Source organism: Notothenia rossii (assembly GCF_949606895.1).
Source record: "Notothenia rossii genome assembly, chromosome: 2".
Classification (NCBI taxonomy): Eukaryota; Metazoa; Chordata; class Actinopteri; order Perciformes; family Nototheniidae; genus Notothenia; species Notothenia rossii.
The window spans coordinates 66,171,982-66,196,567 of record NC_136904.1 but is presented as its reverse complement, the minus strand read 5'-3'; the positions used below and the strand labels follow the sequence as shown (position 1 = coordinate 66,196,567).

Genomic DNA, 24,586 nt, shown 5'->3' with positions numbered 1-24,586 from the left:
AAAATAAAAGCCAGTTTATAAACACTAGTATTTATTGTAAATACATATGATCCTAAAACTTTAAATATTCTTCATAATCATTACTTCTTTATATAATCATACATTGTGTTATTTTTATTTTAAAAATAAAACAAGGATCTACCTTCAAAACCATATCTGTATACGCTTGTGTGATGCATGTTATTGTCGATAAATCATCAGTCATCATGATAATTATCTGGTTAAAGCGGATCTCCATCGAAGCAGTTTAAAGGGGCGGGGCCTCGCTGCTCTGACAGCGTAGAGGTTAGGATGGCGGCACACTGCTCATCTCTGTTCCTCCACAACGTATAGATGCTAACTGGATGAACTGGATTTGTGAGTCTTCGGTGACTTCCATCAACACTTCTCTTCTCCAGAGGCAGAGCCATGCGCCTGTGGATGTGTGTGTTTTCTGCGCTGATCCTATGCGAAGATGGGAAAGCGAAGGGAGCGTTCACTCCGCCTGGACATCCTCTGCATATCAATGACGGCAACTTTTCAGACCAGGATCACATGAAACAAGAGGCTTTTCAGAACCAACAAGTGCTGCTCCCGCTGTCAGGTCTGTGTGTGCTTCACTGTGTCACCATCACTGCAATCTTATCGGTGTAAAACTGAGTAAAACTGAACGTGTTTCGTTAGAGCTGGGAATAAATAACATTGCAGCTGGATTATAAGGATGTTGTGTCGAATTCTGCCATTTGTTGTTATTTCGACTTCATCACCCATCACAATACCGTGTCTTTCTAATATATTTTAGTATAAATATCCTTTATTTAGTCGGATCGGACCATCTGTGCCAGGATTTACTTGCATATCCTCTGATCATGAGTAGCCTAACAAGTGGCGTGGGAGCTTGCTGCTGTCCCCTCATGACTAACGGTTTGTCCATCTGCTCCTATTTATCTGCAGCATCACTACCAAGTTAACAATGTGCATTTGCAATATTATCACAATATTAACATCATAAATTCTTGGGAACATTTTCATAAAAGCACTAAAAGGCTACTTATAAAAGTACATTCTGTTTTGGGTGTTCAAAAAGCATGACAGAAGGCCCATAATGTTACTAACTGCATTATCATTTTAATCAAATCAAATGTCAGCAGACTCATTCTTCTCTCCAAGTTGTTCCCTTTTTCAAGTTATTCAATTTATGTGCTTTTGTGATTTTCAAAGAAGAAAACCCCCCTGCACCCCCACAGAGTGCATCTCTCTGTGTCTCTCAGTCGCACACAGATGCATGCACTTGTCATGACAATGTTCTTGTTCACAGCTGAGTGGCGGAGAGGACAGAAAGAGCGATTTGTGACCCTTTTTCATCAACTGATTCATGACTAATTCATGCTGCTGTAGGAGTACATTACCATCCGTCATCACATGATCCTCCTAGTCTGTGTTGTTGACTAAAGCACTTGGAAATGCACCCAAGCATGCTGTTGTCCCACTGTAGCCTCCCTCCTCCCCCCCCCCCCCCCCTGCCACCAGGCGCTGTGTCCTGCCAAACCTTCTCGTCTTGGCCTCCCTTCTATACAAAGTAAGCTCTCAGGGGAAATGACTGGACACTTTATACTTAAAAATCAAATAGAATATCTAGACATATAAATGTACAAAACATACATTAACAAGTAACAACAGGAACTAATGTAAGGGCAGCAGATAACGTTGGGGTTGTCCCACTCTCAATAGCTTTAAAGGTAAACTCAAAGAATTGTTGAGAAACTAACAGACGTGCATTCACCGCTAAATGCTCTTTAATACAAGGGTACCTTCTCTTGCACTTTATTTGTCGTTGCTGCTATATTGTATTACCATGTCATAAATACTTTTGTATGCTGCTCTTGCTCCTTTTGCATATCATGTATTTATTTTTTGCTATTTTTATAAATGTCATGTTCTTATGTATGTTGTATGTCAGGGACTACGGATGGAAATTAGCTCAAAGCTAAAATCCGGCATTTTTACACTTGAAGCATTATTTGTCTTAAGTGTTCATTAATGTGCATTGTCCCTATTCAAATAAACGATTAAATAAAATGAAAGTTGAGGGCAAGGCAAGGCAAGGCAGGCAAGGCAATGCAATTTATATTGCACTTTTCAGCACGTGGTGATTCAAATTGCTTTACAAAATAAAATAAAAAGCCATTTAAGAACAAATACAGCATAAATACATTATTAAATGGCATTTAAAAACAGGCATAAAAAGCAAAGATAATGAAATAAAAATAAATAAATAAACACAGCAGGTACAGAATAACCAGTGGCGGCGCCAGAGTATTTTTGTTGGGTAATCTATGGTAGGGCTAACCCATACATACATATACTGGCTCAAGTCAGTATTTGTAATGTAATTACATACACGCTATATCGCACCCCTTGACAGTGAAGTGCCACGCGTTAGGCTTCTGTTAGCTTTTATTAGTCTCCTTTTATCAGCTAAATTACATCGAGAGCAACAGGTGTGAGTTAAACAATACAATAGCCTATTCTGCCAATTCCACGTTGTTACAACATGCTACGCAGCGGCAGAAACAAGAAAAGTTGGCATATAGAATTGACACGAAGAGGAAGAGGGAGAGAGAGAGAGAGAGGGACAGAGAGAGAGAGGAACAGAGAGAGAGAGAGAGAGAGACACATACACAGGTAAACAGAGAGAGACAGACACAGCACACAACAGGTGGCCTGTGTCTCTATTGTCATACAAAACACTTTTTCGAATGACCCATTATTACAAAATATATTCAAAACTCACTATTCACTCTTCAGGTGGGTCGTGTGATTCTGGCACCTGTTCGACTTGTACCTCAATGCGAGGGCGTTTAAGAACAAATCTATCCATCCGAAATATACAATTAATCCTCGAAGTTCTGCTGTCTGTCTGCAATTTACTCTGCACGAGGAGGATTTCAGATGTTGGATAATGTCTTCCAGGTCTTTAGCATTTATCAGACGGAATTCTGACATGGTGTCTGAATTGGCTTTAGGTGGACACAGGGACAACATATTTGCTGTACCTGATACAGAGGCAATGACTGCTTGTCTAATTTGTATGATTTTGTCAGTGAAGAAGGAGGCAAAATCATTGCAGGCCCTGGTGGATAGAAATTCTGAGGCTATCGACGATGGGGGGTTTGTTAGTCTGTTGACGGTAGCAAACAAGGCACGTGAGTTGTTTTTATTTGTTTTTAAGGTTGTTACTCATGCTATGGAAACAGTAATAGTTAACACTCTGTAAACAGTCACAGTTATGTTGTAGCAATTAGTTGCTGTTGTTCATGTCTTTTAAACATAAACATGTGTAAAGAGATTCTGAATGTTTCAGCAAAAAGATTACCTCACTTTTTGTCCTGATCCATTTATATAAAAAGCTGTCTGAAAATGAGCTGATCAGATTTTTGCCACTTTATGATGTCATAACGATTTTTTGGCTTGTGTAACCATTAGCCAATCACCAACCAAGGTACCAGTAGCCACTACCCAAGCATCACTATTTGACTCCCTCCTCTGAAACAGGCTAAAAAACACCTATTTTCTGGAACCAGATGGTCAGTTCTCCCATGCTGAGATTAACATCTTCATTGTTGCCCTTTACATTTGGAGACAAACTTTAAGATTGAATAAGTTCCCCCAGTGGAGGATTGTAACTACCCTAACAGGACTGATGGTTGCTCAGACATTACATCTTCTTGACACCCCTCTGTCGCTGACACCCTAAGCATCTTTTGTCAGTTTGATTAGATATTGCTGACTCGTGCTTGAGGCCTGTTTGGCCCACATATCAAAGGGTTCCCTTGTGTTTGTCTCCATCAGTGGAATGTATGGCCTAATTCCATCACACAAACATGCATGTATGTGGGGTAGGTGGGGGGTCAGCGGAGATAAGTCCATGTTGGACCATCTGTTTACGCTGACTGGTTGTCTCACAGAACTGACTGGTCAACATGGTTGTGCTTGTCCCTGTTCATCCTGATTTTGTTGTCAAGATAATATGTAACGCTATAATTCCTTGATATGTCAGCCAATGCAAATTGCAATGCGTTAAGCCAAAAATAATTGTGTTTTTGATCCATAACAGCTTGCCGTTCTCTTATTTACCGCCTTCATTTCTGGGTCACGTAGCTCTGTCATTTGTCGTTTGGCATAGCAAGGGTTATCTAACAAAGGGTTTGATATCTCTGGAGTTATGCATTTTCTTTACTGGATGAGTGCTGTCATTTGCCCAATAATAACAGTGTTCAAGCCAAATCACACACAACGTGGGATCTATTTGTCATCTGCTCGGCAGCCTTGAGCAGCCCATTTCAATCCACTTCATAAACCTCTTTGTGCCATGGTTCAGTTCGCCAAATGGGGAGATTATAGTAATCTGGCACGAAACACCTCCACTTCAGATTTAGTGACCCCCTTCTGTTATGTTTGGCCATAGAGGCAGAACACACATCAAGATGACTCTTCCAAAACAAGCATCCTCATCTCCATCTGCACTGGTGTATGTATCCCAGTGGGCGGACACTAACACTGCCAAATATAGTGTTTAATATTGTGGCTGAAAATAAAGGCCCTCCTGGCAGCTTCAGGCATCTGTCTGCTCCTGATCAAAGGGAATTGTTATGGTGTAATAATACAGGATGGTCTGATTATCTGGTTTTGGCACTTTCTCAAATATTGCTAGTAGCATAAAGCCTGGCATCATTAGTCTTCAATGAAGCTATTGCAGGTCTTTTAGCAGTTATATAATGAACAATCAGACCAAAAAACTGTAATTGTCAAATTGTCCCCATTTGAGAGTTCTTCACGACATTATGACCAGTACAATTGCTGCTTTAGCAATGTTTCAGCATTTAGTTAGTGATCATGTGCAATAAGGACCTTTTTATGGACTGCTAGCACTAAATAACTTCTGTAACTGTGGAGGCTGGATGATGAGCTGGCTGCTGAGATCTATGGCTCCAAAACTAATTTTCCAGGCCACACTGTATTGGAGCAGTACATTTCAGTAGAGAATATTTATAGCAGGGCAGTAGGTGAAGGAAGATAGTTTGGTGCTGGCAGAGATTTGCACCTCTAAAAACAAAAGTACTCTCAGTACGGGAGAGTTTCTATGAAGCAGTGTTCAGTAACTTTACGAGCAGTTGGTATGGGGCCTTTGTTCCAGATTTAACCAACTACTCTTTGGTATACACCTTTTTTACATCAAAAGATGAGGCTATGTTTTCGGCTTTGTAAGCTGATGTTTGGGAGCAGGATTACAGCAAATGACTGGCCCAATTCTAATGGGCGAGGAAGAAAAAATAGCATTAACATGCATTATTTGTCAATTTCATTATCATTGTGGCCAACATGTGGCCTATGCGGGGCTCTCTGAGTGCGCTTTATTTGTATTTAGTTGTTTGTCATTATTGAGCTGTTTTAAGCTAGTTCTATGCTATGAACCCTCATGAATGCAGGTGTTATGAATGCCAAACCTGCAGATAAAATAAAATCACTTTTTAAGTTGCATTAATTGACTTTTTGGCCACTTAAGGGCAGCAGAAGGAGATACAAGTTACACACAGTTGTCTATTTACAGTTCCACATTAGCATGCATTAGAGTAACCTGACACAAATCCAATATTGACTCACAATGTCCGGAGAGAAATGTCTGTCTCTTGAGCTGCTAGAGGCTCCTCTGTGGTCACCGGCTATCAGCTCATTATGTCCTGCTGCTAGGAGAAGCTAATGGAATCATTTCCCAAAAAATGTAGAAACATTAACAAACCAAATAACCTATTAAAATGACATGACTGATATTGTAACAACATTTTCGTTTATAATATACTTAAATTTGATACCCCCTTTTTAAATGCAGTCATTTTATAAAATCAAGGAAACCAAAAAACATTTCTTGAAGATCACTGAAGTTGTCATTTTCTGATGGTTTCTTATCTTATATCCACTCGGGTCTAATAAACCATCCTTCTATTTCCAAATTGAGTTCTGTTTAATGCATTAAACAAGCACATGTTTCAACTTTACATAATCCGTCAAAATGCTTACATTAAGCAGTTAAATAATCGGCTGCAAGATACGCCGTTATCAAGGCTTGTTGTAAGTGGAAAGTCAGTGAAGTTGCAGGTTTCTCACTGTTTAATAACTAATACCCTTATGCATTGATCAATGTTGGGGAAGTGTATACATGGCCACTATTGATTCAAATGGCCATGGGACTCACTATTGGGAGTTGCTGCACTGTGTGAGTGACTAATTTGGCTTGTGGTTAAGGTGACACATCTACATTAGAAACAGATTATCAGGGAACTACTTGAACACATATAATCATTTGGGCTGCTGAATTGGAATCACATTATTGGAAATATTTACTTTAGTTACCCGTCTGCATGCTGATGTAGCTTAACATTGTCTTGAACCACGCTGTGCCGAAGTTAAAGGCCATTTTTAACATTTGGTTTTTGTGTCCACCTCTGTAAAATAAACTGGGAATAATCAATTCATAACCTTGAGGGATTCTGCAAATTACTTCTCGTTTTTTTGTTGCCAATAAAGTCCTGTCTAGGTTAATTGCAAATGCAGCCAACTCCATTCTGTTAAAGTACACAGTCACACTGCATAAAGGGGGTGGACTAAATAATAAGGGATTTGGCATTTTGTCAGAAGAGTCAGTTTTGAGACCATTTGTAGTGTTAAAGTGGACTACATCATATTGTAAGATATTATGGTTAAAAAACACCATGTTGATTATGTGCAACTTGAATAAGTATCAAGGTTCTTGCTCGATTGTAAATACATTTTTATAGAATCAGTTATCTTGCCCCAACCACTCAGTTATTTTCTTAACCTGATCTTTATTCCCCCCCCCCCCCCCCCCCCCCCAGATCCTGCTTTTAACCTGAAGGTCCAGGTGAACAACGTGCTGAGTCGTGAGTCCCTGAGCCAGGCGCTGTTGGAGGTCTACATCAACTACACCCTGTTCGCCACTGCCCTCACTGGGGGGGACGGTGGTGCTCTGCTTCACGTTCCTTACCAAACTGGGACAACAATCACACTTGTGGCCAGTAAGGATGGCTATATCTGCACACTGCTGCCGTGTAAAACCGACCCAATGCCAAGTAAGATATCTCATGTTTGAGTCACCACAGATAATGAGCTTTATGGAGCATCATCCTGGGCTCTCACCATCAATGACAGTACTTTTAGACTGCCCAGAATAGAGGAAACGTTTTCAATTCACTGGCTGCACTACATCATGACAGTTTATTTCTCTTTGCACTCTGCCTGTTGAGGTCAAACCCAACCAATTACATAATTTCCCCCTCTGAAAAATCATTATATAACTACACTTGTGTGTGTTTCCTCAACCCTGTCTCCTACGATGGAACATTCCCATACAACTAAACTGCATTCTCAATTGCATTTACAGGAATTTGTATTTTTTGCTATATTGAGGTTGCAGTATTAAACCAATGGTTAACATTAAACAAAAACTTTAAACATAAACGTAACAAAACAGTTTGGTTTTTAAAAAAAAACAGGTTTGGGAAAAGAACATGACTGGCTTAAACTTGAACTCTTGTTAAATAATTTAAATAACAGAAATCCTGTGTTTGCTTCACCAATCTTTCCACCAAAACATCCTTTTTCCCCAGACTTTTTTAGAAAAGTACATGTGTCAATTCAAGAGAAACCTAATCTGGAAGAAAATGTCTTTCTCTCGGAATGTAATCTAATGCAGTTTCGTCGTATTGTGAAGGTCTTTTGCGAAAAGCAGGCTGGTTTATTGGACACAAAAGTCACATGTACCTGTCGGTGGATCCGTAAACACAAAAAAGGATGGATAGTATGTTTTCCTTCTTTTATCAGGTCATGTAAAAAACGAATTTGACATGAGGTATAAGCTTTACATCCTTGTGATTTTCATTGCTGTTGTTGTTGCAATACCAAGTTTAGCCTCACCTCTCTGCATTTCACACCATATTAGGCAGAGCACCCAAGCGAAACACCTGGGATCATTATATAACCTGTGTGCACATCTGGAATGTGTGTCGTCTTCTGTTGCCCCTCTGCCATCTGTTATGCTTTTCCAATGACAGAAAATAACTAAATCATGATCCATTGTTTTTATGATCAAAGATGATATAAGCTTGCTTTTGTGTAAAGCTTGATAGAAAAACATATCACACTGCCATCTAGTGGAAGAAACTTTGTGCATCACATTGAAGTGCTTTTTTGCTAATTGTGTATTTTTCCTCTATTTTTAACATTTCTGCAGTATTTTCCTCCTTGACCATGTCACTGCTTGGTCTGAACCAGGGGGACATTTGGCTCTATGATGATTCCGTACTGATCACTGGCAAAACATCTGGTAATGTATATATTGTTAAAGTCACTTTCTTTCTTTCTTGCTCATTATTTTTCTGTATTTGATTCTCAGTGCAAGCATTGATTAAAAGTGACATATTCAATTAGCCAAAGACAGCTGCACTACAAATTATTTACACAGCACATTTTCAAGCTGTAATTGATCATGTTTTCCCTTCATTTGCAGATGCTTCATCAAAGCCCGTTGTCCAGTTTCCCAAGAGACTTCTGAATCTGAGCGACAGCAGTAATGCCACGGCTGTCAGAGCCTACCTGACCGTCCCAAAGCTGCCGGCAGAGGAGGATGGCTTCCAGAACACTCTGGGCATCATGAGCACTAAATCAGGTAGACAGAATTTAGAAAAAACATTCATTTTTGGGCATGTTTTTATATTTATTTCTATATGTTTCACTTTGATGAGATGAGCACAAAGTGTTATACTGTAGATGGTATTTCCGCTGTCAATCTGAAATGTGAAAGTTAAAATGCAATGCGAATTCTATCTACACAAAAGTAACTGTAACTTCAGATTAAAAAGAAAACCTCTTATGTGTCTTCTTTTATAAAAATAGCCTTTTTCATCTGAGGCTTTAATAATCAGATTTAAACAATAACCATGTCAACTGGAACCATGTATCTAAGGCGTTTATGTGTGAATAAACACTACGTATATGTGTGTGTTTATTTTATTCAAGACTATTTCAATCCTTCTCAAGCAAAACCTACTCTGTTGTTAAGGATACGTTGGTTTGGAGTTGAGTCCGGTGGCAGCTGTCAGTGTGCAGCTCTTCTCAGGAGACACTGAGTTACATGTGAGGGGGGGTGGCATTCAGATCAGCCTCAGCATTCCTGACAGCCGCGGACTCCAGACCTCCGAGGTTGTTCCGGCCTGGTTCTTTAACCGGACTACTGGTAAGTTGAAATCACAATCAGACTAGCCCATTTTTATTTTAGGAGAGTATGGAGGTGAAGTAAGGTTTATTGAATGGCCTCTACTTGGAAATGTAGCTTAATAGAACAGTGCAGCGAGGTCGTATTTTTGGAGGCCGACCCGGAAGTTAGCATCGCAAGCAATTTGAAACATTACTGACCCAGCCCTGGGCAGCACAGAGACGTAGCTTAGTAGTATTTCCATATCGCTGTTGGCCATAAACTGTACTGTATACAGTCATTAATGTAACAGATATGCAAAAGGCCCCACCATTACTAAAACTCTTTTTATATCACGGGCAAAATATAGCCTAATTTGATCTCAAGAAGTACAGTCTGAAAATGTTCAAAATTGATGACAATCCATGTGCAAAATAGTTGATGAACAGCCTAAGATGCTTTGCTGATATCTTGGATACAATAACTCATTTACCTTCTTCGTTCTCACACTTTCTTCACTCCCTGGCAAGTTCCAAATTGGAATTAATAACTTTTCAACATATTTTTTGACTATGCAAAGTTATTCAGTTGGCCGGAATCGACATAAATCAAAAAGAAAGGCTTTAGCAAACCGTTTATAGTCATCTTTGTAAGAAGATGTAAAATTATGAAATTCAAAAATAGAACTTACATGTTTTAAACTCAATTTACTGTCCTTTATTTAATTTGTTATGATGTACATACTGTAAATCTGGTGCCGCCACTATAGAGAGAATACAGTTGGAGCCTCATGTGTAGAACCCGGTGCGTTTGTATTACATTTTTTATTGAAATATGTATTTGTTGCCATCTTTGCCATATTTTTATCTGGTGAAAAGTGTACAATCAATCTGTTTCTCAAAACTATCTCATTTTGGGTGAACCAAAGTGTTTTCATTTATGTTCCCTTCTCATTAACCTTCAATGTCTTTGGAAAGGAATAAGCTGATTTACTTGAACATCTAACAGGATTTTGTTGTTTGTGGGTAATTGAAGAAAGATTTATACAAACTAGTGTTTGTCTTGTTGTTTATCTCTAGGTGGATGGATGAGGAAGGGGCTGGGGACAGTGGTGTCAGTGGAGGGGAAGCTCATGTGGACATTCACTGCTCCTCACCTGGGTTACTGGATCGCAGCGCCTTTATCACCCAATAGAGGCAAGTGCTAACATTAACGATCGTAAGCTTATGTAAAGTGTCTCAAGTGTTACTGATACTACCAGCTTTGGCAGTTAGCTGTATGGCAATGTAATGGTAATACATTGTACATAGTTGTGTTAATGTATGAAGTGATCATTTTGAAAAACATATTCTATAATCATTTCAAATGGGCCTGGAACATACAAAAGCCTTGAGAGAAGACAAAAACTGCTCAAACCTAAACCTAAATTGTTTTCTCTACTGTTTTATGCCAGGATAATCTTTCAAGTTAATTTTTGTTTCAATCGTTGCAACATGTTAGTAGGAAGGTTCTATTTGCAAAACTACAGCTCTAAAAAAAATGAAGAGGCTACTTCAAAGGTGTCTAAAATCGCAATCTCTACATGTATGGCTTTACATTCCAGTGTCTGTTTAATTCCAACACTGACACAGAGTCAGTAGTTTAGGGAATCAATTAAAAAAAGAATTCATTTTACTCAAACATATACCTATCAATAGTAAAACCAGAGGAACTGATCATTTTGCAGTGGTCTCTTCATTTTTTTCAGAGCTTTATGTTTTTTCTCTTTTTCTTTAATTCATAAACCGGCATTAAAAACATATTTAGGATTATGTTGTTTGGAACAAAAATGACTTGGCATTGCTATACAAAATTAAATATCTTATTTAATGATCTTTTTGATGGTATTTTTTCCCCCAGCTTTTGGAAAATGACATTTAAGAAACTAAGAAAGATATTTCCTGGCAAACACTTTTTAACCTTTTAAATTCAGAACCCAGTTTTTTTTTTGGTTTGGATGGAATACTGAGTTTATTCATTTTGATTTATTATTGCATGTACGTATGTTTTATATTTTTCAGCCAAACTTATTTTTCTGACCATTTTTATGCTTTAGGTTTCTTTGGACTTGCCATCCCCATTGACTTCATCTTAAACCATTCATCTCTCCTGATGGTTGTCCTGGGAGGGATGCTTGTTATTATCATCTGTCTTCTGGTTGGGTTATTATGTAATCGCAGGTAAAAGAAACATTCAACTCATACTCCTCCATGAATACTATCAATTGTGATTTTGATTAGATATAAATATGTAAAACAATTAAAAAATATCTCACCAGCTCACTGGGAGGGCAAAACATAAATCAAAATATATCTCTATCCTCTAGGTAAGAACATGTGTTTTCATGGTTCTGAATAGTATTGTAGTTTTTAGTAAACACATATTGTAGTTTTGTTGCATATACAAATGTAATTCATGTTAAAATAACAAATTATAGCTTATATTTTATCAATGTAAATTTTACTTAAATAACTTTAAAATTAAGTTGAATTAACTACTAATTTTCCACTTATTAGTTATGTTCACGTCAATGTAAGTGTTACCTATCATGTTCCGTGGTGTACTCCTTTAAAACCCCTTCAATATTAGTCAAATCTATATTTGCCCAATTGAGTGAACATTTTTATATTTGTACTGTGTAATCATGTAGAGTTTATGGATAATGTTCTTACTATCATTTGCCTGGCACTGAATAAGACTCAACACATTTGTTATTGTCTGCAGAAGTTCGCTCAGTGAACCTAAAACCAAGAAGATTCTACCAGCAGTGAGAAGAGACAAAACCACCTCCACATGTGATGATGAATTCTTTGAAGAAGCTTCACTAGACTCCTCTCATCCAAAGAATGGACTGAACCAAACCATTACAGGGAGGGGGGATAATCAGCACAATGTCATAGCCAATCCCAATGCCGTGGCCATTCGGGTTGAGTGTGACGGAGTGGAGCTTAACCCTGACCTGAACGATCTGATGTGTTTGCATGACCCTACGGATCAGATCAGGGCTCCCGTCTCTCTGGCTGAGAATTTGTTCTTCTACAACCAGCCCATTGCCATTCTTCACGCCCCGGCATTCTTCCATTTGGGGGAACAGGCCCAGTGGAGCAAGTCGGCCGCTTCAGATCCTCTGAGTAAAGACGAGTTCTCCCAGGTCCCGGCAAAAGGTTCCTCTGCTACCCAGAACCAGGAAGTGGAAACTGAGGACCAGTCTGATGTTCTAGAGGAGGCATCAACTTCCTCCAACACATCCAGCGGTCACTTCAGCCTCACGGAGTCAGCGTCGGTCCCAGGAACGTTGAATAAAATCCGGGGCAGCAGACACTCCGTGCCCGCCTTGGGAGAGCTTTCTAAAATCCCATCGGCGCAGTCTCCAAGGGCCTGGTTTGTATCGATGGAGGGCAAACCTGCAGCTGAGATCCATTACGCAGTGTCTGATCAGCAGAGGAGACGGGGGCCGGCCGACAGTCGAGAAACCAGCTTAGACTCAGGAGTGGACATGAGCGAACTGAACCAGCCGTCTGGAAGGAGGGCTGTACCACTGGAGCGTAAAAACACTTTTATCAAAAGCTCATCCAGCAGTACACAAGGACCACCACAGTAGAAACAGCTTTCTAAGTTCATACAAACAGCAATGGCATGTCGTTTATTTAACTCATTGCTAATTGTTTTACATTAAAGGTGCAATGTGTGAGATATTCACATTGCAGAAGTATCATTTAAAACATTAAAACAATTAACAAACATCATCAGAAATTGAAGAGATAACAATATTGATATTGTGTCAAAGACATCTATGTTTTGAGTTGTAGATATTTCTAATGAAATTAGCATGCTTTGGTGGGAAAAACAAGAGTTTGCCACTTTTGACATTGTTTTATACAGATTCATGTTTTCCAAATATTTGTATATCTCCCAGGGTTACCGCATGCTCTGTTCCCTTGCAGATTGGTCTCCAGGTGGCAAGAGGACAGGCGAATGTGCGGGTCAATCTTGGAATGTGCGGCTTGTTTCTTGGTTTATTCTAATGACCGAACTATCAGGGCGTACATGAACCAAGCGTATAGGTCGATGCCACACATGAAGACTATAAGATAGTTGTGTTGACCGGCTCTGACAGTAAGGTTTTTAAATTACTGATCAATTTAGATTATATGGACCCATAGGACAGGTGAAATACTGGCACCTATATCTGTGGGGCATGGCAAGGTGCCGATCCAGGTTTAGGGTTAGAGGCCCATCAGATTCCACACAGTCTGTGCGTGGAAGCTGTTGCACATGTACACAATTGTAAAATGTCTTTAACCAGTAACATACTCCATTTTGCAAAGTGTCAGTGATCATTTCCTACCGATGAGTTACATATTACTCTATGTATCTGCCTACAACGGGACAGAGACACAATGTGATTGAGATTAATGAGGCCAGAATAACAGACGGACTACCATGGCTAACTGAACACGATTGAACTCTTGTTATTTGAACAATGTTCTTTAATTTGTATTTGATTTGCATATTTGTTTATGAATGTTTTTTGTGTACATCATCATGAAGTGAATCATTTCATTATATTTTAATAAAATAAAACTGACCTTGGTGACAAGTGTTTTTATTAGTTTACTTTAAAAAATACAGTGTGAAACTATGTTTTGTTACTTATAATATATCGCAATAGCCAGATATGAGTTAATGTATGTTTGAGATCCGCATTATTTCGCTTATTGTTTTTATGACACATTTAACAACCTTAAGACCTGCAATGGAGATCATTCAGAAACTATAAGACTTCGATATAGTTGAAAACATATTAGATTATAAACTTTACACAAACAGTGTCCCGTTACAACCGTAGTAAGGTCTCAAAAATATAACATCATTTTCTGTCACGCGGTGTAGTGCTACCAAATCACATCACTCAAATAATGGCAATATGTTTTTTATACTACAACATTTATTTTGAAGGAATACGCTCCTGGATAATTATGGTGAAGTTTTATTGCAAACAATATTAAATAACTGCACATTCTTACAGTTTAGGGCACCTGACCCAACATAATCTCACAAGAAATGGTCTCTTGCTAGTTTGGTAAAAGTATGCTTTTGAATAATCTTGGAGAATTGTTATTATTATATTCAATAACTTCATAGTGCTACTAGAATCATTTCATACAATAATGGTCTTCTGTCCTACTATTATATGTTTGAAGGAATATGTTTTGTATTCATATGAAGATTTTTGTATGTAGTTATTGAGCCGTCATTTCCTCACCGTATAATTCTTTCTAATAAACTTACCATAATTGATAAACTACTTTAGCAGATGTTCACATCAGAGCAGCATGACGCCTTCTTACAGTGTGCACGGCGCATTATGTGCTGTTTGCCCAAACTGAGAGAATGAGGAAGTGCTTTCTCTGATGCCAGTGTGGTAATCCGAGGGAAAACAAGACTTTTTGTTTCTACGTGGCAAACTTTTCTTTAGAATCATTTTGATTCCTGCATGGTTTTTTGTGCGATAATCCACGCTAATAAAGGTAAGTTATGTGCGCGATTTGTTCAGTAACGTTTTGGTAAAGTACAGTTACGCTATAGTATTGTGTAAAAACAAAGACAAGTTTACTTTCGGTTCTTGTTTTTTATCAACAGGAGCGGAACAACAAATCCACATTTACCCTATAATCGACCAACGTGCACACTAAAATAAATACTATGAAACAACCTTAAAGTGTTGACTTCCGATTTGTTCCAAAATACTTTACCATGTAAACGTTAATAGTTTCTTAAAGATCATATTAATTTAACGCAAACAAATGAAAGACACATTAAGGTGTTGGTTATTTTCAGAGGTGGAAGAGGTACTCAGGTTATTAAGTAAAATGAGCAAATGGAGCCTACAGTCAAAAATATTGTACTCAAAAATGTATAACACCAACGTGGTTAGGGCATGGGGTAAGAACATTCTTTTTATAATCTTCAACTATACAATTTGAGGCAATGTAATTAAACATTTGTTATATTTTTTGGACATTACATATTTTTTGTAAAGTAAGAATTTTCCCAGGCACACAACATTTGCGTTGTAATTGTGTAATTATAAAATGGCATTGTTAGTATTGTTATTGTGTGAAACCAAAAGCTTTTTAATTTGTGGTATGATACATTTTTCAGTCATTTTCATTGAAGGTTATTTGTGTTGTATTAATATATTGACCCCAATTTTTACAACAAACATCCACACTTCTTGATTGCATTTGTGTGTCACCACAAATGTAAAACAAAATGGCCATGGTCTCAATATGATAACATTTTAAAATCGTTTTTACATAATTTTTGTCTTTTGAATGTTGTTTATAGAAAATGATGATCACCACACACCACAGGCTATTATATCACACCATTTGGCTAATGCTTTGCTCTTGTTTGATACTTTAAGTATTTGTGAAACTGCCATAACCCCGAATATAATGTCTCTCTCGTTGCAGATCATGGACAAACTGGAGTCCGTGAAGGCAAGACTCTGTAAGTGGCTTTCAAAGGACCCTGATTTTATCCTCACCAAGTGTGGGAATATTTTACTCATGAACGAGTTTCTGGAGGTACAAAAGCGAAGCAATGCATTAGAAAAGATGGAAGTGCTTTTGAGTACAATAATAAAAAAGGGAGACGATACCTGTCAAACCTTCTTAGACATCCTGGAGGAGAATCAAGCGCACTACCAGCAACTGAAGCAGCTTTTCAACCCTGCACCTCAAAGTAAGGCCTCTAAAATTCCTGTGTACAGCTCTGTATATACTTATAACCTCAACATGCAGCTGACATATGCTTTTTATTACAGAGTCAGCTGCACCAACTGTGCACGCTGACAGTTGCAGTGTTGTTACCATGAGAGAGATAACAGATGTAAAATCAGAAACCCTCAACGTGGAGATTAAAACGGAGATGGATCCACGGAGTTGGACAACTGGTAAGCTTATATATTTCTAATACAGGATGAAATCACATACTTTGAAAAATTCAGATTCAATCATTTACAAATCAATTTTGGTTTGGGCCTTATTCTAAACACATTAAATAATAGATCGCAAAATGTTACGCAACTTCAAGGACATTCAAGTAGTTTATTTTGGCAACCCTTGTGGACAATATCGGTAGCCCCCCATGCAAATTCATATAAAACAATATCTTGCAATTTATTTACAAAGAATTAGAGCCCAGCTCTATCACTGTCCCTTTATTTACACAAGATTTCACACAAAATAAAAAAAATAAAAATAAATAAAACACAAAGTATCTATAAGGTCAATAACTGTTACATGATGATGGTGAAACAAACTCAACTTTGATTTAGCCACTCGTGTTTATTCACGTATTGACGACAAACCAGGTCAATAGACAATTTAGGATTATTTTTGGATTCTTTCCAATTCTATTTATCTTGATGCTACTCCAGTTTAATGGCAATTTGGATGTTTCAATGTCCTAGATTCTGGTTGCCATTATTTTAGGTTTAAAGTGATCATACTGTACACAGACACATAACAGATTCATTTTCTGGTCGTTGGATGCAGTTTAGTTTGCTGTTTATTGAAGATCTGTACAATACCAATGTTGTGGTGAGTTGATGAATGAGTCCTCTGTGAGCATCTGGCAAGATAAATATAAACAAAATAAATTGACATGCCAACAATACACATACATGGATCCTACATCCAGCATCAGCCATAACCACATCATTTAATGTCAAATAACTATTCTCTTCCTGACACCTCTTCCTGCTTCCATCTACGCCATAAATCATTTTGTCTGATTTTGTGAGAAATCCTGGGACAGGCATTCAGAATTACTTTATGAAACAACCTCTTTGCCTATAGTCCTGTTTGCTTTTGTAAGTCATATAAATGCATCAGTATTTTATTACATAACCCGTTAGACTCCTTGTAGTCAATTGAAATGATTGATGTTTTTTTCTTATTTCAGGAGCTGCTGTTGGACCAGTTCCCCAAAGAGATTACACTGCTCTTAATGGCAGTGTAATCTGTGCTGACAAAATATCTGGTGTCAATTGTGATGTTCTAAACTTTTCTGTGTCTGTGAAATCAGTGAATACAGGTAAGATTTAAACAACTTGCGTTACATATTTGTTCTGTATAAATGTTCTATCTGGACATTTCAGTCAATCCTAACTCTGCTTTCTTATCAGATAGACAAGACACTGCCACCCCATCAGTAGACGAGACACTGCCATCCCATCAGGTACAGCACTTACACACAATTGTAGAAACCATTAGACTATAAAATAGTTTGTTTTGTTTTTTGGGGAGTTTTTGTCATTACCAAGAATGGGATAAACTCAAAGGTGACCTTTTTATGCCTCTGCTGTTTAAGATAATAATTAACAGGGGTAGTAGCAAGTGAACATCGCCAAACTAGCTCTCTTTTTTAAAAATTATTCACAAGTTTGACTAAAATGCTCATTGCATGTTATATCGAATCAAACATCAAATTGTGTTAAAGACAATGCACATGTTACTAACATGACAAACAAATGATAATAACGAACATGTCTAGACAGCTAGCTAACAGCGTCAATCGTCACTTCTGATGAGGACACATCGGCAGTGTGCAATTTCAGACAATATAAGCTGTTCGAAATTCATAAACTGCATAAATGTTTACAATGCAAACATGTATTTTTACGAAGATAATTGTCAAGATCTATACAGCCACTGCTTCCAGTTTGTGTGTTTAGCTAAGCTAATTGTCGGGCGGCTCTATTTACATCTTTATCGGACCATTTTGAGGCTCCAGATGTACAGTATGTGAAAAGGTTTTGGTCAAAAGTGTCAGTCGTAAAAAAATGTTTTTATATCCTAAATAAAATCATATCAGGTAGAGCTTACATCACAAAGTTGGGTGTTAAAGTGGACAAAACCATTGTCCTCTCCATATTACAAGTTCAACTTTTGTTAAATATTGATGATCAATTCTGCTTTCTGTTCCAGGGCCCGGTTACCAAAATGATTATTTCTAACAAGTTGAGACTCATTGCCTGCCTGAGTGCGGATCCATCCTTCATTTTGCAGAATTTGCAACAAAAGAAAATTCTCTCAAATAGACAATATGGGAATTTGAAAGATCTCTCACAGCGAGAGGAAACCGTCATAAACCTCATCGACCAAGTGATTAGCAATGGTGAAAAGTCCTGCTCTCTTTTTCTTGAAGTTCTCAAACAGCCTGATATTCTTGAGACCTATCCGAATCTCAACGAAATCAAATGGTGATTAGCAGAAGTGGAAACAATGTATTAACAGTTAAGGTGAACAAGACATGGGTGATACTGTATGATGTTATCTTGTCTTGTATATTTCGTTATTAACTGTTATTTTTTGTGATGAAAAGTACATATTTGAAATACATCCTTTACACATAGTAAGGATAACACCCAATACTGTTTGCATTTTAGGGGGTTTAGCTTACAATTGGAAAAGGTTTTGGTATTTGAAATGTCCCCTATTATACTATTTTTCAACAATATTGTATAGATCCTTAGGTATAATAATAATAATATTGGGAGGGATGAAACCCTCTTTAATGGTCACACATGCAGAGCACACAGTGAAATTTGTTCTCTGCTTTTAACCCATCCTAGTACCGGGAGTCTAGTACTAGGAGCAGTGGGCAGCTATTGTATTTGTATATATACAAAACATGTCTCTGAAGTGTTTGGTTCAAAATCCCTAAGAGATCATGCATTGTAGCATGCCATACACCCATCAGAATCAGCCATTTATTTTTGCTTTAGGAGGAGATTCATGTGATAAGGTGGGCGGTTGTTACCATGGTTGGTTAATGGCGAGTGGATGCACAACCCAAAAAACTAATCATGGCATCATAAAGTGGCCAAAATTGGATTGTATTTATGTATAATATACATGAAAAAGTGAATACGGCATAATTGGTGACCCTTAAGGTAAAATCACTATTTGCAATAGCTTCCTCATGAGGAGCCAATAGCTGTCATTCACACTTGGGATCCTGGGGATATTTAAATGTGTGTGTATATTAAACCTGATAAAAAAGCTTGCACCAATATCTGTCATCTGTCATCAGGAGAAAACAAATTAAAAAGGAAATGTAGATACTGGATATTCCTGAATAAATTGACTAGTAATATCTATTATGAGCCACTAGAGGTCACAATTGTTAAGGATTTGTTTGTTGTTATCATTTGTTTGTCATGTTAGTAAAATGTGCATTGTCTTTAACACAATTTGATTCAAACATGCAATGAGCATTTGAGTCAAACTTGTGAATAATTTTAAAAACTAACAATCTAAGAAATATTTACCTAACTTTTACTTAAGTAAACCTAGTAGTAAGCTAGAGTGTAGTTTAAAAATATACAGAAAGAAATGAACTAACAAATCCTCCATGGAAACCTTTTACTGAAGTAATATACAAATGATATATATATATATATATATATAATATACATTTTAGCATCTTAAAAATATGTAATTTCTGAAAGTAATAATACTTGTTATCCACAATTGACCATTTAAGAATATAACATATCATATTATTGGATTATATTTATTGATCCAGCAATGTATCAGCATCAGCGTTTTTTATATGAGTTTATTTGAAGCACTTTGTATGACCTTGAGAAGACACAGGAAGCAGCACGCTTTTGGTCTTTTGACAGGACGGCAACAAAAATAAAACACTTCACAACTTTGATTCTTTATTCCAGTTTGACAACGAGGGGTTACGTATGGTAACCCTTTTCATATCTCTCACAGGCTACGCCCTCTACTGGACTCTATGGGTACTACCTTATCATGCAAGCATTCACCTACTGAGACTTCTATAGACGCAGCCAGCCCCGGGGCGGGCCTACCTGAATGCGCGCGCATCTCACCATATAAAAGGAGGCCTTGCCTCATGACCGTCATCCTACACCTCTCTTCAGCGAGCGGTATAGGACAGACAGTGCCCTGAGTAGAGGGCTCCGCCTGTGCTTATATAACGAGGGTTACCATATGTAACCCCTCGTTATATCTCTCACAGGCTCCGCCTTCTACTGGACTCTATGGGTACAGTGGGCGGAGCCCCGATGTATACACGCATTGTCGTATAACAACACCGTTCCACCTCACTGTCCCTGACCAGCTTTCTGGTTAGCAGCCGCTGCGCCTCACTTACCTCTCCCTTGGTTGTAACCGTGGAGAAGTCCGGGCTGCGGCTGACAGAGCACACCCTGACGTGCTTACCTCACGAAAAGTGTGCTCGGAAACAGTGCTGAGGGCTCCCCCCCGTCCGCCCATAGGCAGACAGAGAAAGTCCCCAGCCCTTATTCTTTGTTAAAACGTTTCAGAAGCACGATTGTTGTTCATATGTTCAGGGTCGTCCAATCCTACTGTGTTCACTGACAGTACTGTACCAGTGTTGTTATCAGCAGAGAGATAACAGATCCAAAAGTAAATTCCATCTCCTTAAAGATTGAAACAGTGAGTGATCCAGGAAGACGTAAGACTGGTAAGAGTGGGTTTTCTCAAGCAATCAATCTAGTATGAAGTCATGAAATTAACTCAGGGGTTGTAAGAGTAAAAATTCCTGAATACCAATGACCCAACTCTTAAAAACCTCATTCATTTAGGATGAATTAACAAAACCGGCTTCTTTTACAGGGCCCTGAAATTATGGGAACTCATTGACTTACCGAAACACATGAATTATATCAACTTATCTTGACCGTCTATTTTAATTTGACTAAAATATCAAACAACTTTTTTTTAAATCCAGCCTCTTCCTTTTTTAGTAACATTCTGAAAGGATCATACCTCTTAATGTCAGAATCAACATTTGTCAAGTGTAATCTTATAAACATTAGTTTCCTATTTATCATTTTTTGAAATATTATCTGTTATTGGGAGACATTAGTACAATATTGTTTTGTTAGTAAAAGATTTATTTGGGCAACCAGTGCTTTTATTAAAGTGCCAGTTTTGAAAGCGGGAAAAAGAGGGGATGTCACGCAGCGAATAGTCCCAGGTCGGATTCAAACCCAGGTCCTCCACATGGGGACCGAGCCCCAGTTCATGGACCAACAACTCTACCAACTGATCCACAAGGGTCCATACACATTGATACATTCTGACTGAAGTCTACTACATGAATGAACTAATAATGCACATGTTGTAGTGTTAATGTTGTAATGCAGACTGCTGCACTTAATCTTTTAAGCCACTAGAGGTCACCATTGTTAAGGTTTTGTTTTTGAATTAATGGGTTTGTCATGTTACAGTTTTTCTCGATTGCTAACACGCAAAAATTATACATAAAGCACAATTATTTTAACTGACACTCAAAGAGCAAAACATCGGCTCAAATCTCCAAAACAAGTTTTCAGCTTTTCACACAATTTGCAAATCAACATGGCACTTTTTGCAAAGCGCTGCAAACGTTTCTCCACGTAAGACACAGGAATCTGACATAAAGTCACGTGTTAGCTGGTTTATAACACTGATATTCAAAATGCCTCACACATGGACCAATAATGAAGAAACACATTCCACCTGACCAACCTGATAGCATAATTGTTGCCTCATCAATCAGGATGTTAGCACTATAAAAAGACCACAGGTGAGTACTTTCTTACAGCAACAATGGAAGCCAACATGGAAGCAAGAGCAAGAGGAAGAGCTGGGCCGAGAGTGAGAGGAGGAGGAAGAGGTGGGTGAAAGTGAGAGGAGGAAGAATGAGAGGTAGAGGTAGAGCTGGAGGGAGAGGACGTGGATAAAGAAGAATACTCTACTACTACTACTACTACTACTACTACTACTACTACTACTACTACTACTACTACTACTACTACTAATGAAATCCACTTTGATTGACCATCAACCATGGTTTGACGATGAGATAGGCTGGACAGAAGGTTCAGCCTAATATTTGTTTACTCTCTAAGTCTTTATTTCTATCTACTGTATTTGACAGAAGCATCATTTTTGTTTTGCGTTACAGAAACAACTAACTATTAGCAGGAGAAATCAGGTGTTTTGCACTTTGGGTGTGTGGTTTTGTGAATTGTGTTCTGAGAAACTGAGCAATTAAAAAAAATATTATGTTAGCAATCAAGAAAAAACGTATTTAATTTGCAATGTATTTCAGACAAAATACTTATAATTCAAGCACTGCAACGACAATCTGAGTTAAATTATTATTCAACATTATAATATTTCTCACTTACCTCGCATTTTAAGTATTAAAGTGACGTTTTTATACAGTATGTACAAAAGTGGTGGGGCACAAACAACTTAGATGTGTGTATAAGCTTCTGATGCTTTTTTTAAACACGTAAACAAATAGCTGTAGGCTATCCATGGTTCCGTATAGAGGGAGGGGGGAGGAAAACACAGACACTCATCACCGAGTTCACAATATCAATCGATCCAGAACTTACCAAAGCTGAAGTATAGTCAACTTCATTCATTTTCTTTCCGTTTTACTGATTTTAATAGCTATAGGCCTACGCTGCTCTCTCTCGTCTCCTCTTCACAACTACACTTTTCGTGTCACACGTACTTACAGCCAATCAGCTCTCTGAATTATGAGATGAAGTTTGGTGGGTATGCCAGTACAGTGCCGCTATGGTGATTATTCTTTTGCCGCACACATTGAATAGAAAAATACTCTGAGCATGCGCAGTGTAGTTTTTACAGCAACCATTCATTTTGACAGCAGAGAGGGGCTTTCCCAACATCGCTCAACACGGCTCAATATGCACACTGTAGACACTAATTGGAAGAACACAGACTAAAACAGCAATGTACAGACGAATCAGACGACCAAACATGATCTTAAAATATATTTTAACGTAGGCCTATATTGTTTTAAACTAAATAACGACTTCTCCAACCTTATACTTTTCAACCTGTGCAGCCCATGTATGGATTCCATCCGATAGCTGCTATAATAAAAAACAAAACGTCTGCCTGCTTTCCACAATGATCAATAACAGCGAACGGATGATCAAAGTAAGGTACAAATAAACAGAATCACACGAAGCCTGGTTAGTGTTGCCTGACTTTATAAAGTGTGTTTTTTTTTATAAGTGTGTGGTTGCCTTCTAGTCACTTTGCTCAGCGCGACTGCTTATAGGCAGGCATAACGAGACTCTTCAGTCGACCCATGTTCAGGGGAGGTGGGTTTAGTTTCCTGAACGCCTCGACGTAAGAGAGACGTAAGCGACGCCGCCTCTTAGCTCCGAAGCTTTTGCCTCTAGACCGACAATTTTTTGGAGCTGGAAGTGAACCGGATTCCGGAGCTGTTCATACCGCCTCTGCGGTATGAACAGGAAAAAACTGTACTTTTCAGGCTCCAGCTCTGAGCCGGAGCTGATAACGCGTTGGTGTGAAAGGGGCATCTTTGGTTTGCAGCAACACATGTCAGGAACATTTGGCATATTTCATTTAATCAGTAATAAAGCTGACTCGACTTGATCCCAGATCAGGGTAGGATTTACCCAATGAGAGCATCCAGACCCTGACGGTTCATTTTATTCCCTTTGAAAGAACATTCATCGTTGGATCACATCCAACTGCTTCTTCTCCAGAGGCCTACTGACAGGTGAACCTGAATATGTTTGACTCTCTCTCAGTAACACCCTGCCTTGGATGGAGGCCTTGGGTTTCTGGCTTTGGACCAAGGATCTCTGGATGTGTGGAGTAAGAGTTCAGAGGAAAGGTAGCTGGAGGATTCGTTTGGAATGGAAACAGTTTGACGCACTTGGTAGATCATAAAACGGCAGCAGGATTAGCGCTGGCCCGTTGGGAACAGCTAATGACAAACACTCTTACACCTCATGTGAACCGTGCTCCTGCTTCACTGCTATATATTTCCTCTGGCGTTTTATTTGATCTTACCTCTTTTGACGCGATAAGCTTTTTTCATATTGAAATGTTGCAGCCAAGAGATTTACATTTATTAACTGTGGAAATCATGATAAAACTTCTCCACCCATCTAGCATTGTTCATATACTTTAAACAGTTTTTTTATACAAAGGATCAAAATCGCACTATAAAATCAAAACGTGAGATACTGTAAATCCAGATATTGCTTGTTGTATTCCATGAATCCATATTCTTTATTAAAACTTGGTGCCTACATTACCCACAATACAACTTGACTTCTGTGTTATATTCAGTGCTCTTACACCATGGATATATAATAGAGTGGTTAACTCACGCCCATCTACTTCCGACCCATGGGACCTTATTTCTGAAAATGTATTGAAGTCA

The 24,586-nt window shown here is 38.3% G+C and overlaps 2 protein-coding genes across 2 annotated transcripts; both read left to right on the top strand.

Annotated features, from left to right (window-relative positions):
• Positions 1-261: 261 nt before the first annotated feature.
• Positions 262-13,880, top strand: LOC307028529 (protein FAM171B-like). Its single transcript, XM_079663627.1, has 8 exons — positions 262-583; positions 6,894-7,127; positions 8,288-8,380; positions 8,564-8,722; positions 9,116-9,289; positions 10,327-10,443; positions 11,343-11,466; positions 12,011-13,880. Exons 1-8 carry the CDS (start codon positions 409-411, stop codon positions 12,885-12,887), a joined length of 1,953 nt encoding a protein of 650 aa, XP_079519753.1. The 5' UTR covers positions 262-408; the 3' UTR covers positions 12,888-13,880.
• A 796-nt stretch (positions 13,881-14,676) lies between these two features.
• Positions 14,677-19,461, top strand: LOC307030258 (uncharacterized protein). Its single transcript, XM_079666590.1, has 6 exons — positions 14,677-14,817; positions 15,766-16,036; positions 16,119-16,247; positions 17,261-17,392; positions 17,484-17,536; positions 18,286-19,461. Exons 2-6 carry the CDS (start codon positions 15,769-15,771, stop codon positions 18,562-18,564), a joined length of 861 nt encoding a protein of 286 aa, XP_079522716.1. The 5' UTR covers positions 14,677-14,817; positions 15,766-15,768; the 3' UTR covers positions 18,565-19,461.
• The last annotated feature ends 5,125 nt before the right edge of the window (positions 19,462-24,586 follow it).